The sequence below is a fragment of the Orcinus orca genome, chromosome 6 (genome assembly GCF_937001465.1).
Source record: "Orcinus orca chromosome 6, mOrcOrc1.1, whole genome shotgun sequence".
Classification (NCBI taxonomy): Eukaryota; Metazoa; Chordata; class Mammalia; order Artiodactyla; family Delphinidae; genus Orcinus; species Orcinus orca.
Window position 1 is genome coordinate 87,490,465 of NC_064564.1, and position 14,593 is coordinate 87,505,057.

A 14,593-nucleotide genomic window follows, 5' to 3' on the forward strand; every position below is an offset into this window, starting at 1 on the left:
TGTGGACTAGATTTTCTTTGCTTTTATCTTCCATGTTTCAGGAGCTTCAGGCTCTGTTTGTGTTACAGCATATTTACTGTTAAGTTATTCAAAGCCTTTTTTAACTTATATTTTTCTAATTATGAAACTCATAAGCAAAATAGTCTCTTTTGAGTCCCTTTCCTACTTAAGACCAGGAGTTTAGCACCCAATTTTTTTTTTACTCACTTCTTTGGCTCTGTTAATGGAATTTGGGTTTTTATATTTCAATTACTGTTATTACAGTATCTATTTGCATTGCATGTATATGCACGTTTGCTTTCAAAATGAATTTCTGTATCTGCATACACTTTTATAACAACTTTTTATAACGACTACTTAGCTCTCTCTCCACGGGCTTTTGTGATCCCTGCTCACCTGCTTCTGTCATGACCTCAGCTATAAAGTTTGCTATCGTTCTCGGCAGGCTGATAAAGGACTTCAAAGATTAACTTCAAGAAGGGCACTGGCTAGTAGTACATCATGTGAGTCTCACACGTCGGAGAATGTCTCCCAGCTGCTCCATCATCTCTGGGATTGAATGCTGCAAGGGAGTCGAGGTGGCCTGGTTTTGCACCTTTGTGGGAAATCTGTTTTTTTCTGGGCTAGATACTTGTAGATTTTCCCCTTTCTGTTTGTATTTCAAAACTTCTGACAAAATGTGTCTGGGTATTACTCTCTATTCACCAATTCTGCTAGAATGCAGAAAGGCCACCTAGACTGCACATACAGTCTGAGCATTTCCTTATGAAACTGTTGACTTTGTAATTTCAAAATGGTTATATATCGGCAATTTTGTATGGTCCAATCTAGTAGATCTCTCTTGAGCCCACTTAAGTTTGTCACCTATTTTTTTTTTTAAGTAAACTTCTTATTTGAGAATAGTTTTAGATTTATGGAAAAATCACAAAGAGAGTATATAGAGTTCCCATATGTCCTCTCCCAGTTTCCCCTATTATTAACATCTTACGTTTATATAGTACATTTGTTATAAATAATGAATCAATATCAATTCATTATTAACTAAAGCTCATACTTTATTCAGATACCCTTAGTTCTTTTCTCTAGTGTCCTTTTTCTATTCCTGGGTCCCATTCAGGATACCACATTATATATCATTGTCATGTATCTGTAGGCTACTTTTGGCTTAGACATTCCTTAGTTTTGAAGACCTAGACAGTTTTGAGGAGCATTGGTCAGGTATTTTGCAGGATGGCCTGCAACTAGAATCTACCTAATGTTTTTCTCATGGTTAGACTGGAGTTATAGGTTTTGGGGAGGAAGAACACAGAGGTAAAGTGCCCTTCTCACCACACCATATCAAATGTACATACTATCAACATGACTTATCACTGTTGATGCTGACCTTCGTCACCTGGTTGAGGCAGTTGTCAGATTCTTCCACTCTAAAGTTACTCTTCTTTTCCCCCCTTTTCATCCTGTGCTCTTTGGAAGGAAGTCACTTAACAAGTGGGTAGTTCTGCTCTACCTCCTTGGGCCTGAAATATCTACATAAATTATTGGGAATCCTTTGGCATAGGAGATTTGTCTATTCTCTCTCATTTACTTACTCAATCATGGGTATCTGTTTTATACTTTGGGTTATAATCCAATACCACTTTTATTTTATTGCTCAAATGTCCCAGCTTTGGCCATTGGGAGCTCTTTCAGTGGCTCTTTCAGTTGGCTGCTGTACTCTTCTGACACACCTCCATCAGTGTGTGCTGTTGATGTGGTTTGAGCACGTCCTTAACTTTCTGGCACTACAAGATGCTCCAGGATCATCTTGTATGTTTCCTGTCCCAGTCCTAGAGTCGGGCATTTCTCCAAGGAGCCCTGGTTCCTTTTCAAGGAGAATGGTATTAGAAACCAAGATCTGGGTGGTAGTTGTGCTTGTTGATACTGAGATTCCTGTTTTGGTTTTGATTTTGATTCTGTTTCATTTGTCCCAGTTTTCCCTTAGGATCTCCCTACTCCAGTGTCCATAACTCATCTTTCCTCTCATTAGACTGATCTCTTTGACCATTTCCTCTGAATTCTGGCAAAGCAATTCAAGAGTTCTAGTTTCCTTGGCATTAACTCTGCTCTCTACTACCTCCAATGCGGATTTTAATTCTGCTAGTTGCTATTTAGTTTTCTTCCTTGTCCTCTGTACTTCCTTCTCTATCTTATCCCACAGCAAACCAGAGATCTGCTTTTTCTCTAAGCTTTCCAGAAGTTACTTTTCTTTGTTCCTGAGTGTTTTAGCCTTGTGTTCTCTGTTAGCTTTGTCTGTCCAGACTTGGTATTTTGTTTACACACACTCAGCAAATGTGTTGAGCAAATTAGGTTTGGTTCCAGGTGCTGGGGAATAAAACAGTGACCAAGACAGACAGAAACTGCTGCCTCCTAGAGCTTACATCCTAGTGGGAGGAGACAGATGACAAAACAACTGGGTAAAATGAATAGGAGGTCAGATATTATCGTGGGTTGATCTGTATCTCCCAAAGATATGTAGAAATCCTAACTCCTAATACCTCAGAATGTGACTTCATTTGAAAACAGGGTTGTTGTAGATGAAATTAGTTAAGATAAGGTCATATTGGAGTAGGGTAGGCTCTTAATCCCACATGACTAGTGTCCTAATAAGATGATGTTAAGAGAAAAGGGGGAAATGTCAGTGAAGGCAAAGACTGGAGTTATACAGCCACAAGCCAAGGAACATCAAGGATTGCCAGTGATACTGGAAGCTTACAGAAAGGTACGGAAGAGTCCCCAAGGCTGCTAGAGAGCATAGCCTTGCTGACATCTTGACCTTGGACTTCTGGCCTCAAGGTGTGAAAGAATAAACTTCTGTTGTTTTAAGCCACCTAGTTTGTGGTACTTTGTTATGGCAGCCCCAGGAAACTGATACAGATGTCCATCAGTGAAATGGAGAAAAATAGCAGAAAGAGGGGGGTGGGAGTGCAAGGGGAAGGGATTTAAATTTTAAATAAAGCCTCTGGGAAACGGGGACAACTGAGAAAAGACTAGAAGATGATGCAAAAAGGAGCCATGCAGGTTCTGGGGGAAGAGCACTCCACACAGAGGGGATCCTTTGCCAACAGCCTGAGCATGCTGTCCTTGGCTCTGCTCTCCCGGGCTTATGTGATGCTGGAATCCTTTCTCAGAACCGCAGCTGTGTGGGGTGGTGGAGAAGCTGGATCATGGCATTGCCCAGATCTGAGTTTGAATTCCAACGCACCACTTTCCAGCTGGGTGACTAGGGGTGAGTTCTTAACCTCGTTGAGGCTCAAGCTCCCCATATGTGAAACGGGGATACAAAAATTCTCTCTGTCCCAGGGCTCTGGGGAGGGCTGAATGGGCAAGTGAAGGTCAAGGGCTCTGCAGGGGGGCCTGGCCCTTGCTCAATGCACTGGAAAGGCCGGCTGCTGTTTTCATCAGCGTCCATATCACTCCTGCTTCTGTTGGAATTGGTTGGCTGATGAGCAGAGCACCCAGTTCCATCCATCCCCAGTTTCTTATAGACTTTCAACTAATGCATCTGCTCCACACATAAAGGCTCTTTAAATTTTAAAGCCCACAGAATTCCGCCGGGTCTCTGAGGTGCAGGAAGCTATTTCCAGTGCCCACCCTGGGGAGACACTGCGTGTGGCAGGAGAATGTCAGTGCAGCACCAGAGCCCCGTCCACCCCAGCCCCACCCCAAGTAGTCCCTGCAGAGTAGGCACTCCACTCCTCTGGATCCTCTGGGCCTCTGCACAGCCCGACTCCACCCTCAGAGCAAATCGTCTGTGGGGGAAGAGCTGGGCAGATCCAGCCCCAGACACCTAGGCTGCTAGCAGGCCCTCTCTAGCTACGGTTTCCTCAACTGCAGAGGCTCCCAGGGCTGAAATGTCAATGCAGATGTGGTATCTGCTCCTGAGCAGGTGACAAACAACTGGTGCTCTGCTCCCTTGCTCCCCATCTCTGGGTCTCAGTCTCCCCATATGTGAACTGAGGGCTCCATGAGCTCTAAACTGCCACCTGCTCTGATTGGTATAACCTGGGACCAGCCCAAGAGAGAAGGGACATGTCAGCAGTTGGCATCTGGGGCCTCAGGAGACTTTCAATGTGGGCATGATGAATGGAAGAGTAAGGTGACAGCTCTAACTATGTCTGTACCTTCTTATAATCCCCCAGCAGCTCCCCACTGCCCTCAGGATAAAAGACCAAACTTCTTAGCTCAACATCCAAGGCTCATGGAAACTGGCTCCAAATTCTGTTTTCGGCCTCAGCATCTTTCCCACGGCCCGCCCGGATACTCCAGCCTCCAGGAATTCCTGCTGACCCCAAGTGCACAGTGAGCATGGCTGTCCTGCCCTTGGATATTCACCCTGCAGGTCTCATTCCTGCCCATCCTCCATGGCGTGGTGGAGGCTTGTCTGAATCCTCCCCAGGGAACACTTCCTCCCGTTGTTCCCCAGCCCCTCGGTTCCTGGTTCCCCTGAGAGGTATCTGCCTTCCGTACCAGCTCTGAGTGACCTGTGGACACTGGCAGGTCTGACGGTGTCTGGGAGCCCAGGAGAGTGTCTGGCACAAACACGGTGTTTGGGAAATGAATGGACAGATGACAGTTAGGAACTACTTACAACTGGGCAAACATCTAGTTGACCCTTCTGTTCCTGGAGTGAGTGTCACTGGAGGGGGTCAGGAGCCTGAGCTTTCAGTTCCAACAACAGTACTTCCTTGCTGTGGGTTTGGGCAAGAGAGTTACTCTCTCTGAGCCTCTTCACAACGGACATGATAATAATTGCGCCCTGGTTGCCTCTCAGGCTGGGTTGAGAGATACAGAATCACCCAGCAAGCTCCACATGGCTGTACACCTGGCAATCAGACCTCTGGCCAGTGCTGGACAACCAGCACTGGGGACAGCCAAGGGAAGCCAGCTTCTGAGAGCTTCTCCTCATATGTCAGATGCCAAGGATAAAGTGAAACAGCCTGAATTCGAGACTCCTTCAAAGTCAGGGGATTTGGGGAACCCCAGGAGCATGCGGTCAGTCTGTCCTCTGGGCTGTGGCCAGCTGCACCTACCTTAAGCTTTTTGACACTGGTGCAGGGATCATTGGAGAAGCTCTCAGTGTCTGAAATCTCGATGTCCTCACCATACAGAACCCCGGTCAGGTCGTTCCTCACCTGCCAGCAAAGAGAAAGCAGAGGGTGGGTGTGCTGGCGGCCACAGGAAGGGCCAGTTCAGAGGGGTTGTCCTGGGAAGTGGCTCAAATGGGCAAGGTGATTTTCTCCATCAACACACAAAAGGAGTAGGTTTTACCTTCATTAAAAACTAGAGTGCCCCCTGGGGCCTTGGAGATCTCCCAGTCCCACTCCACACTTGACATAGAGGCATAAGGAGGCCAGACAGGGAACGGGCTTACTAAAGTTGCCCAGGAATTTCCTGGAAGAATTAAGACAAGCATCCAAGTCTCTGGAGTTTCATGCTGGTGTTTCATACTATCTCCAAATCAGATTAGTTAAGTACATCACGCTGTCTCCAAATCAGACTATTCAAATACTTCTTTATTTATATTTTGCATTATTTATTTGCAATATTACTTCATTTCTAGGGTGAAGAAATAGCTGAGATATTCATATAGACAAAGTAAAACAGGAGAGAGTAAGGGGATATGGAATCAGCCTGAGATGTTAAACATAACTATGTGTCTGCTGACACACAGAATGACTAACATCTATGTGCTTGGAAAGCAGAGAGCTGCAAACTCCAGTGTTCACACCGGCTAGCCAATGTGTGAAGCAGCCTGTGTGGAAGGATACTAGGGAGTGGTGGGGACTGTGGCAAACTGGTGACTATATGCCTCACCTAAAGATGGCACTTGCTGCTCAGCTCCAAACATGCTATGCCAGAATGCTGGTCCAGAGTCACCAGACCTTCCGATTTTGGGGGAGTGAAATCAAAAATCCAGATTTTTATTTTTATTTATTTTTTTGCCACGCTGCACAGTATGTGGGATCTTAGTTCCCCAACCATGGTTCGAACCTGTGCCTCCTGCAATGGAAGCATGGAATCTTAACCACTGGACGGCCAAGGAAGTCCCTAGATTTTTAAAATACAGGATCTCCCACATTTTAAAGTGTTGATATTATTTTCAATTTTTTTTAAAAAACAAAGTTAGGACCAAAACAAATAAATTTGAAATCTGTATCTGGCCCATGTCCAGACTCTATACCCTCTGACATAAAGCCATGGAAATGAGACTGTGTGTTTTAGTAGAAAGAACCAGGTGGGAGTTTTGGGACCCAAGTTCCAGGTCTTGCTCTGGCACTGTTGCTTGTGACTTCGGCCTCTCTGTGTGACCCTTTCCCTCTTAGGGCTTCAGTCTCCTCCTCTTCAAGAGAAGATGATCTTTAAGAGCACTTCTTGTTCATACGCATTAAGATGGCTATTATCAAAAACCAAAACCCAGCAAGTGTTGATGAGGATGGGGATAAACTGGAACTTTTGTGCACTGTTAAAATTACCCATCATATGGTAATATGATCCAGCAATTCTACTTCTGGGTATATACCCAAAAGAATTGAAAGCAGGGTCTCAAAGAGATATTTGGACACTCAGGTGCGTAGCAGCATTATTCACAAGAGCAAAAGGTGGAAGCAACCCAAATGTCCATCAACAGATGAATGGATAAACAAGTTGTGGTTTATACATACAATGGAATATTATTCCGCCTTAAAAAGGAATGAAATTTTGATACATGGCTACAACATGGATGAACCTTGAAGACATTATGCTAAGTGAAATAAGTCAGATGTGAAAGGACAAATATTGTAAGATTCCACCTAGATGAGGTACCTAGAGTAGTCAAATTCATAGAGACATAAAGGAGAACAGTAGCTCCTAGGGGCTGGGGGATGGGGGAATGAAGAGTTATGGGTACAGAGTTTCTGTTTGGGATAATGGCAAGTTCTGGAGATGGCTGGTGGTGCCTCTTGCACAACAATATGAAGGTACTTAATGCCTCTGCACTGTAAATTTAAAAATGGTTAAAATGGTAAATTTGATGTTATGTACATTTTACCATGATAAAAAAAAAAAAGCACTTCTTGTTTCAACAAGTGGTGGATCCTCCCAATGTATGTATCAAAACGTTTTGAATAATTTGGCCCTGAATGTCACAGGATGGTCACTGGGAAGCCACCACCATAGAAGGGGAACAAAGGGAGTTTCAGTGGGAACTGCTGTATTTCATTTCTTTAAAAGAAATATGACACAAATAGAGCAAAATGTGAACACATTAATCCTGGGTGGCTAGTCCATGGGTGTTTGGTGTTCTGTGCTTTTCTGAATGCTCGAAATACTTTGCAATAAATGTTTTGTAAAAACAATGACACTGCCGCAGTCAGGGTGAACTTTGTCCATCCTTAGTTTTTACCTCTATTTTGATGGAAGATTGGGAGCTAGTTGCTTGAAAAACAAGTTGGCTTTGCCATTACAGTTCATTTCTGCTGCGTCAAATCCTTTTTGCTTTTTTTTAAAAATAAATTTTATTTATTTATTTATTTATTTATTTTTGGTTGCATTGGGTCTTCGTTGCTGCATGTGGGTTTTCTCTAGTTGCGGTGACAGGGGCTACTCTTCATTGCAGCGCGCGGGCCTCTCACTGCGGTGGCTTCTCTTGTTGCAGAGCACGGGCTCTAGGCATGCGGGCTTCAGTAGTTGTGGTGCACGGGCTCAGTAGTTGTGGCTCGTGGGCTCTAGAGCGCAGGCTCAGCAGCTGTGGCACACGGGCTTAGTTGCTCCGCGGCATGTGGGATCTTCCTGGACCAGGGCTCGAACCCGTGTCCCCTGCATTGGCAGGTAGGTTCACAACCACTGCACCACCAGGAAAGTCCCTCAAATCCTTTTTGGATGCAGGTGGGGTTCCATTATTAGTTTTGTGTTTCATGAGGGTGCTGTGGAGCAACAACAATTATTAAACACAGAAAATGTGCAAACTCGGCCCTGCTGGAAGGCAACACAGCCAATGCACAGACTACCAAGGCATGCACAGTCGAGCCGCAGCTCTCCACGTCCATGCCACCCAAACTACTCGAACTCTCTTGAGTCTCAGTCTTTTCACCTATAAAATGGGGGCAATACAGTATGTAACTTAGAGGGCCCAGCAAAAACACTGAGGATGCGGAATGGCTTTGGAAATTCTAAAGTTCTTTACGCTGCTTAAAAGCTGGAATGATCATTTCCAGGCATAAGATGCAGCATCAAGGCTGTCAGTGGCTTAGAGTATCTATCTATGAGTAAGTGTGTGCATGAGAGCTGTATATAATTAACGGCAGAAAAAATATTTTATAGGCGGTCAGAACTCGAAACAAACAAAACCAAAACACCCTAGAGGTCACCTTATTCTGCCCCTAATTTCACAAATGAGGAAACTGAGGTGTGACTCCCAGGCCAGTGCTCTCTGAATGGTCCCAGGCTGGCTCTGCTGGATCCTGCCAGATGTGGACAGTTCCTAAGGCTTATGAGCCAGAACAGGTCAGAACAGATGGTTGGTGACATTAGGCACTCAGTGACCATAATTTCAGCACAAAGAAGTCTGCTCAGCTTGAGCATTTATTCTAATGGACTTTTTTAGGGAAAGCAAATGGAAAGAAACAGTAATAAATGATGTTTTAAAATAACCAATGCATGTTAAAGAAATAATGCAATTGACTACCTCACAAGGAAAAAAATCCACACTCTCACGTGTGGCTAGAAGGATCATTCATTGCACTGGTTAAAGATTATTAAGTAAGTTAGAAAAAAGACACCTCTTTTTTTTTTTTTTTTTCATTCTGGTACTGCAAGGTATCTCCTGTTTTACAGGGCCAATATCTTTTATCAGCTTGCTAAAAACCACATTTCAGCAAACTGAATCCTATTTTTTATTCACCTCTACTATAAAAGCAGAAATATGTTCTTCCTGGAAAGGAGTGACACTTAATTCTCAAGAAAATAAAATACATTCACACATACACACACACTCAAGTATAGCCAGAGTCCCACTGGGGCCTAATCTGCACATGGGGCCCAGGGAGGCAGCCATCAGGAGTCTGATTTACTGAAAGGCCCTGGCCATCCTGGGAGGAAGGGGGAGAGATGGGTGCTGATGGGCAGGGAAGGGGCAGAGAAGGTTGCCCCATCACCTAGAAGGGAGGGTCAGGGCTGCCAGTGGAGTGAGGAAGACCATGAGTGGGGCCCTGGGTGCTGCTAGAAGGGAGATTAGGAAGGGTTGAGTCCTTAAAAGCTGGGTCCTCAGGGCCAGCTCACAGGGCTGAGATTGCCTAAGGGAAGAACTCTCCCTGCTTCTGGAGCAATGAATCCCAGCCCCAGCCATCGGAGTAAATCTGAAAGGAGCACAACTCACTCGGCACCAGGGAGAACCAGTGGGTCAGAGCTCTAGGAATAAATAATCGAAAATAGGCTTGGAGGCAACAACTGTTGATTTTTCTCCCCCAAGAACTGGTATGGACCGTGGATGCGAAGTCACACCAGAAAGCGTGTCCCTAAAGCAGTGGTTCTCAAAGTGTGGCCCCTGGACCAGTAACACCAGCATCACCTGAGGGAACTTGTTAGAAATGCAAATTCTCGGGCCCACCTCAGACCTACTGGGTCAGACACTCTGGGGTGGGGTCCAGCAAGCTGTGTTTTAGTCAGCCCTCCAAGTGATTCTGATATATGTTCAAGTTTGAGGACCACTGTCCTAAAGAAGGCAGGACAAGTTTTAAGCAAACCATTGATAATGGTATGAAAAAATGCTTTCTATGGCTTGGATATTTTCTGCTTGATTAGGAGACCGCAATGTGTTGACCTGAGTAAGGCAATTACCGAAAGGGTGAGCAGGACCGGGATTCCCATTTAAAAAGGCATCACATCTAGAACGTGGAGTGGACAATCACCCTCTGGTCTGCCCACCTCAGAGCACACCTGGAGTGCTGGGCTCAGTTCTGGTGCATTTATTAGGGATTGTGACAAAGTGGCTCAGGCTCAGGGGAGAGAGGTGTGGCTATGACAGGGACCAAGAACCCTTTAGAAGACCATGGACATGGTGGCGGGGGTGTTGGGAGTATAAAGGTCACAAGGGGTGACACCAATGACTCCTCAGGAGTGGTGAGGAGTGACACCAATTGGTGACACCAATTCCCAGTGCAGCCTTGGGAATCAAAGATCCAAATCCAAGAATTTTAACACTTAAGACTCCAAGCTCTAGGGAAGTCCAATGTCTTGAAAGAAGTCAAGAGCCAGGCAGAATCAGTGGCTTTGGGGGAAAGCTCAGAGCTGGGAGGACCGTCCTGCTCAGGCTGAGTGGCAGAAAATGCTGTCAGGTCAGATCAGCTGTCTAAACTGCGGGCCCAGTGGGTCTATACATGACTTTCCCTCCCAGCTGGTTCACGGGCTATAAGAGAAGGGGTGACTGACAGGGACTTGACACTCCAATGAAGGCATCACAATGGCCTCGCTCCTCCAACTGAGTGCACAGCCCCCATCCACAGGCTCGGCATTGGGGATACACAGCTGGTCCTGCGAGATGTAGGGGGAGCAGCGGACAGGCTGGAGAAGGAAAAGGGGATCAGAGGAAAAGACACGAAGCTAATGGAATTAGGCAAAGAGTATAGGTGAACAGACTATTCGGGAGAATTTTCTGGCTTAGCATAACTGAGTCCATGTGACCCATTTTAAGCATAATGTGGGTCCACCCTGTTCTACCAGGGAGGCTTGTCACCACCTCTGAGCAGGTCACAGTGCCACTCCACCTGCAGGCCTCCTCCCTGCTCTGAAGGCTGCACCTCTCCACTCACACACCCCAGCTGCCCAGATGATTCTCCCTCTCCGAAAATCACCCAGTGATTGGGCTTATGAAATAACACCATTATGTGTCCCACCCTGAATAGCTGCCATGTGGGTCAGGCTGTTCTTTCCACCCATGCTGTCCCTGCTTCGGGGTCCGAGGACCACATCTGCATGCCCTGCCAGGCTCCTGTCCCCCTGCAACTTTCTGCTGCCCACAGGTACGGCCAATTAACTCCCTGCCCCTACAGCCAATTAACTCTCTCCCTGAGGTGAGATCCCCCACCTCAGCCTTGGAACTTCCCTTTCTCCAGCAAGGTAATGTAAGGAGCCTGAGGTCAGGAGGCCAGGGGTTTCAGCCCCCTGCCAGCCTGGCAAAGGGCCTTCTTAGACCTCAGGCTTTCAATCAGGGCTCCTGCTTCATTCCTGGGGCTGGAATTCTGTCTCTTGTCCAGTCACTCCCTGGCCTCTGGGCTTGAGTCCATTTTTGAACAGCTACCTAGTGCCTGGTCATTCCAGAATGGGGCCCTGTTTGTTCTGCCCAGTCTCTCTCATTCATTCATTCATTTATTCATTCATAATATTGACATCTCTTCTGTTCCAGGCACCATGTGAAATAATACTAGGGTTCTGATGGAGAGCAAATCCATTCTTGGGTCTCTATCTAGAGGGGGTGAGAGACATTAATCAGATAATTACCCTGGTATCTACAAGACAAGGTGCTCAAGTTCAGGGGCATGCTTCCAGGAGAGGCTAACATAGAGAAGTCAGATCTAGGCCAGAAGGTAGGGCAGAGAGAAGCATTCCAGGCTGAGGAGCAACACATTGCAAAGGTCCTACAGCGGGAGAGAGCTGGTAGGAAAACTAGAAGAGCTGCGCTGGTCTGAAGCACAGCATGGGCAGGGGCTGGGGGAAAGCTGTTGGAATGAAATGAGAAAGAAGAGGTGGACAGGGGAAGACCATGAGAGCCCCATAATTCACAGGAAAGATTCTGGTCTTGAGCCTAAGAACAGTGGGAAGCCTTCACAAGGTTCCAGGGAGAGGGTTGCATGATTAGAACTGTGTTTTAAAACCAAGACTCAGGCTGCTATGGGACCAATGAGGGCAGGTGCATGAGGGAACAGGAAGGCCATTGAGGCAGCTACAGAACCATCCACATGAGAGATTCTGGAGGCTGGATGAGGAGATGGTGGTGGAGGTGACATGAACTGACCCACTTGGGGGTATATTTGGGGCAACTAATAATCTGTATTAGTCATCTATTGCTGTGTAACAAGTTATCCCACAACTTAGTGGCTTAAAACAAGAAACAGTTATTATCTCACACAGTTTCCATGGACCAGGACTGTGGGAATGACTTAGCTGGGTGCTATGGCCAGGGTCTTTCATGAGGTATTTTCAAGATGTTGACTGCAGCTGCATGGCAGGATCATCTGGGAGTCTTTAAAAACTACTGATGCCCTGGCTGCATCCTAAACCAATTACAGTCCCTAAGATAGGACCCAGGCATCAGCACTTTTAGAGGTCTCCAGGTGATTCCAACATGTAGCTAAAGTTGAGAACCACAAATGAAGGGGTAAAAGCCACAGAACTGCCAGGCTCACAGCTAGGTTGCCAGCCTCCTAAAAGCCCCCGAAGTCACCTACTCCTACCTTCTCCAGGTTCTGGGCACCATCTTCCTTTACAGCTGGGACTTCTCTCCTACCCCAATCAACAGTTATGTCTCATCTTTAATCCCCAGATCCTTCTACTCCTGGCCCCCAGCACCACGAGCAGATCCTGACTATGTCAGAAGGGAGAATGGTGAGAAAGAAAGCAAGGAGAAGGGAATGACGGAGAGACAGTAAGAAAAGGAGGAGCAGAGGATTATTACAGCTGTAAGTTCTCACATTCTGACCACACGTCCCAGGTGGGGAAGGCTCTGATGGAGCAAGTGAAATGCAAAGTGGAGGCGAGGCTGCGGGGACTATCAGAGACCCCAGGACACTTGGCTTCTGTGGCCAGTAGTTCCCCAGACACCTTCCCTAAGGAGGCCACTGCGCCAGCTGAGGGATCATCCAGAAAGGCGGAGATCCAGGTAAACGTGGGGAGAACCAGGTCTGCACCATATGCACTTTACAACTCTTCGAAAATTCTAATTAGGTTACGAAATGAACTTGAGAGCAAAGCGAATTCCCAGCTCTCCTATGGAAGCCGAGGTAACCTACTTTGTCATTCAAATACACTTACTATATATAGCCCTAGATTGTGCTGAAATGTCACTCCTCTTACCTGACTAAAGAGTATAATTATAGATTTACTTCTATTCATTCATGAAATGTGTCTTCACTTGATTAAACGGTTCATTCAAGGAAAATCCATTAAAATATGGAACATGCTAAAATGTGGCTCATTAGAGGCAGAGGGCACTGCTGTAGTTAAGATGCTAATTAGGATAAACAGGCATTTAAAACACTCAAATCTTTGAATAATTCAGGTCACTTTTACTGGGGCTGGAGCTCCCCAGGAACCACCATTAATTTAAGCTAATTAAAAAATTAGCCTGGAGAAGAGTAGACCAAGGCAGGAAGTGATGGCCGACTTCAAACACTGAAGGGCTGTCATGTGGAATGGAGGGCACCTGGTTCTGGGCACCCCTGTGTTGGAGGTGGGGCCAATAGGTAGATGGGTCAGGAAAGCAGATTTTGGCTTAAAGCCAAAATGAACTTTCTAGTGATGGGGTAGGCAAATTTGGTAGTGAGCTCCCTGTCATCAGAGGTGTGCAAATAGAAGCTGGTCGGGATGCTGGAGAGGGGATTTTTCTTCCACTGCCAGTGTTTGTGGTTCTAGGAGACTAAGTTTCAAAATCCCATTTGCCCCCACTCTTTGCCTTTTTGAATTTTAGAGTTGCTAAAGCAGTCCTCTGCAGCTCTAAAGTTTTTCAAAGATATGAGGCATGCAGTTTGAGTCCCAGAGAAACATATCCATGTGGTTATATTTCTACCTTTCTAAACCTGATGAGCACTCGTTGAAAAAATTGTTCCTTTTGGAAAATGGAGCCATCTAATTTTCAGATTTCTACAAATAATTTTAACCTATAGTTGGAGTTGAGTATAACTGAAACTTTTAAAAAAGGGTAAATACATAAGTGAACATGTATTAGATCTACTGCTCATATGTGATACTTGCACAGGCACCGTGATATTTGCATGTTCACACTGCAGAGCCAGTGGGTTAGGTGGTGACCGCCAAAAAGGTATGTCCAAGTCCTAACCATCAGAACCTATGGATGTGACCTTATTTAGAAAAAGGGATGTAATTAATTTAAGGATCATCCTGGATTACCTGGATGGGCCCTAAATCCAATGATAAGTGTCCTTATAAGAGAAAGGCAGAGGGAGATTTGGGACGCAGAGGCATAAGGGAGAAGGCAACGTGAAGACAGAGGCAGAGACAGGAGTGATGTGGCTACAAGCCAAGGAACACCTGGACCCACCAGAAGCTGGAAGAGGTAAGGAAGGATTCTCTCCTTAGAGCCTTTCAGAGAGAGCATGGCCTCGCTGATACCTTGATTTCAGAACCCTGGCCTCCAGAACTGTAAGAGAATGAATTTCTGTTGCTTTCAGCCACAGTTTGTGGTGCCTTGTTACAGCAGCCCCAGGAAACTAACACATCTGGGGCCTCCTGAGACCTGTCAATTTGTTGGTTCAAACCACATTCCCATGGTTAAGCCCAGGCTTACTGTCCTGTTTACACCCTCACATCACAGGCTGAGTTTTCCCGAAGGGAATCCGGTTTC

General features: G+C 46.0%; 1 protein-coding gene across 2 annotated transcripts in view; it reads right to left on the reverse strand.

Moving 5' to 3' along the window:
* Nucleotides 1-14,593, reverse strand: part of GABBR2 (gamma-aminobutyric acid type B receptor subunit 2) — a 369,318-nt gene that overhangs the window by 184,980 nt on the left and 169,745 nt on the right. For both annotated transcript variants that reach the window (XM_004271474.3, XM_049711134.1), the window contains exon 4: nucleotides 5,070-5,171. In XM_004271474.3, coding sequence (XP_004271522.1) covers nucleotides 5,070-5,171 — 102 coding nt within the window. The remainder of the gene's footprint in view (nucleotides 1-5,069; nucleotides 5,172-14,593) is intronic.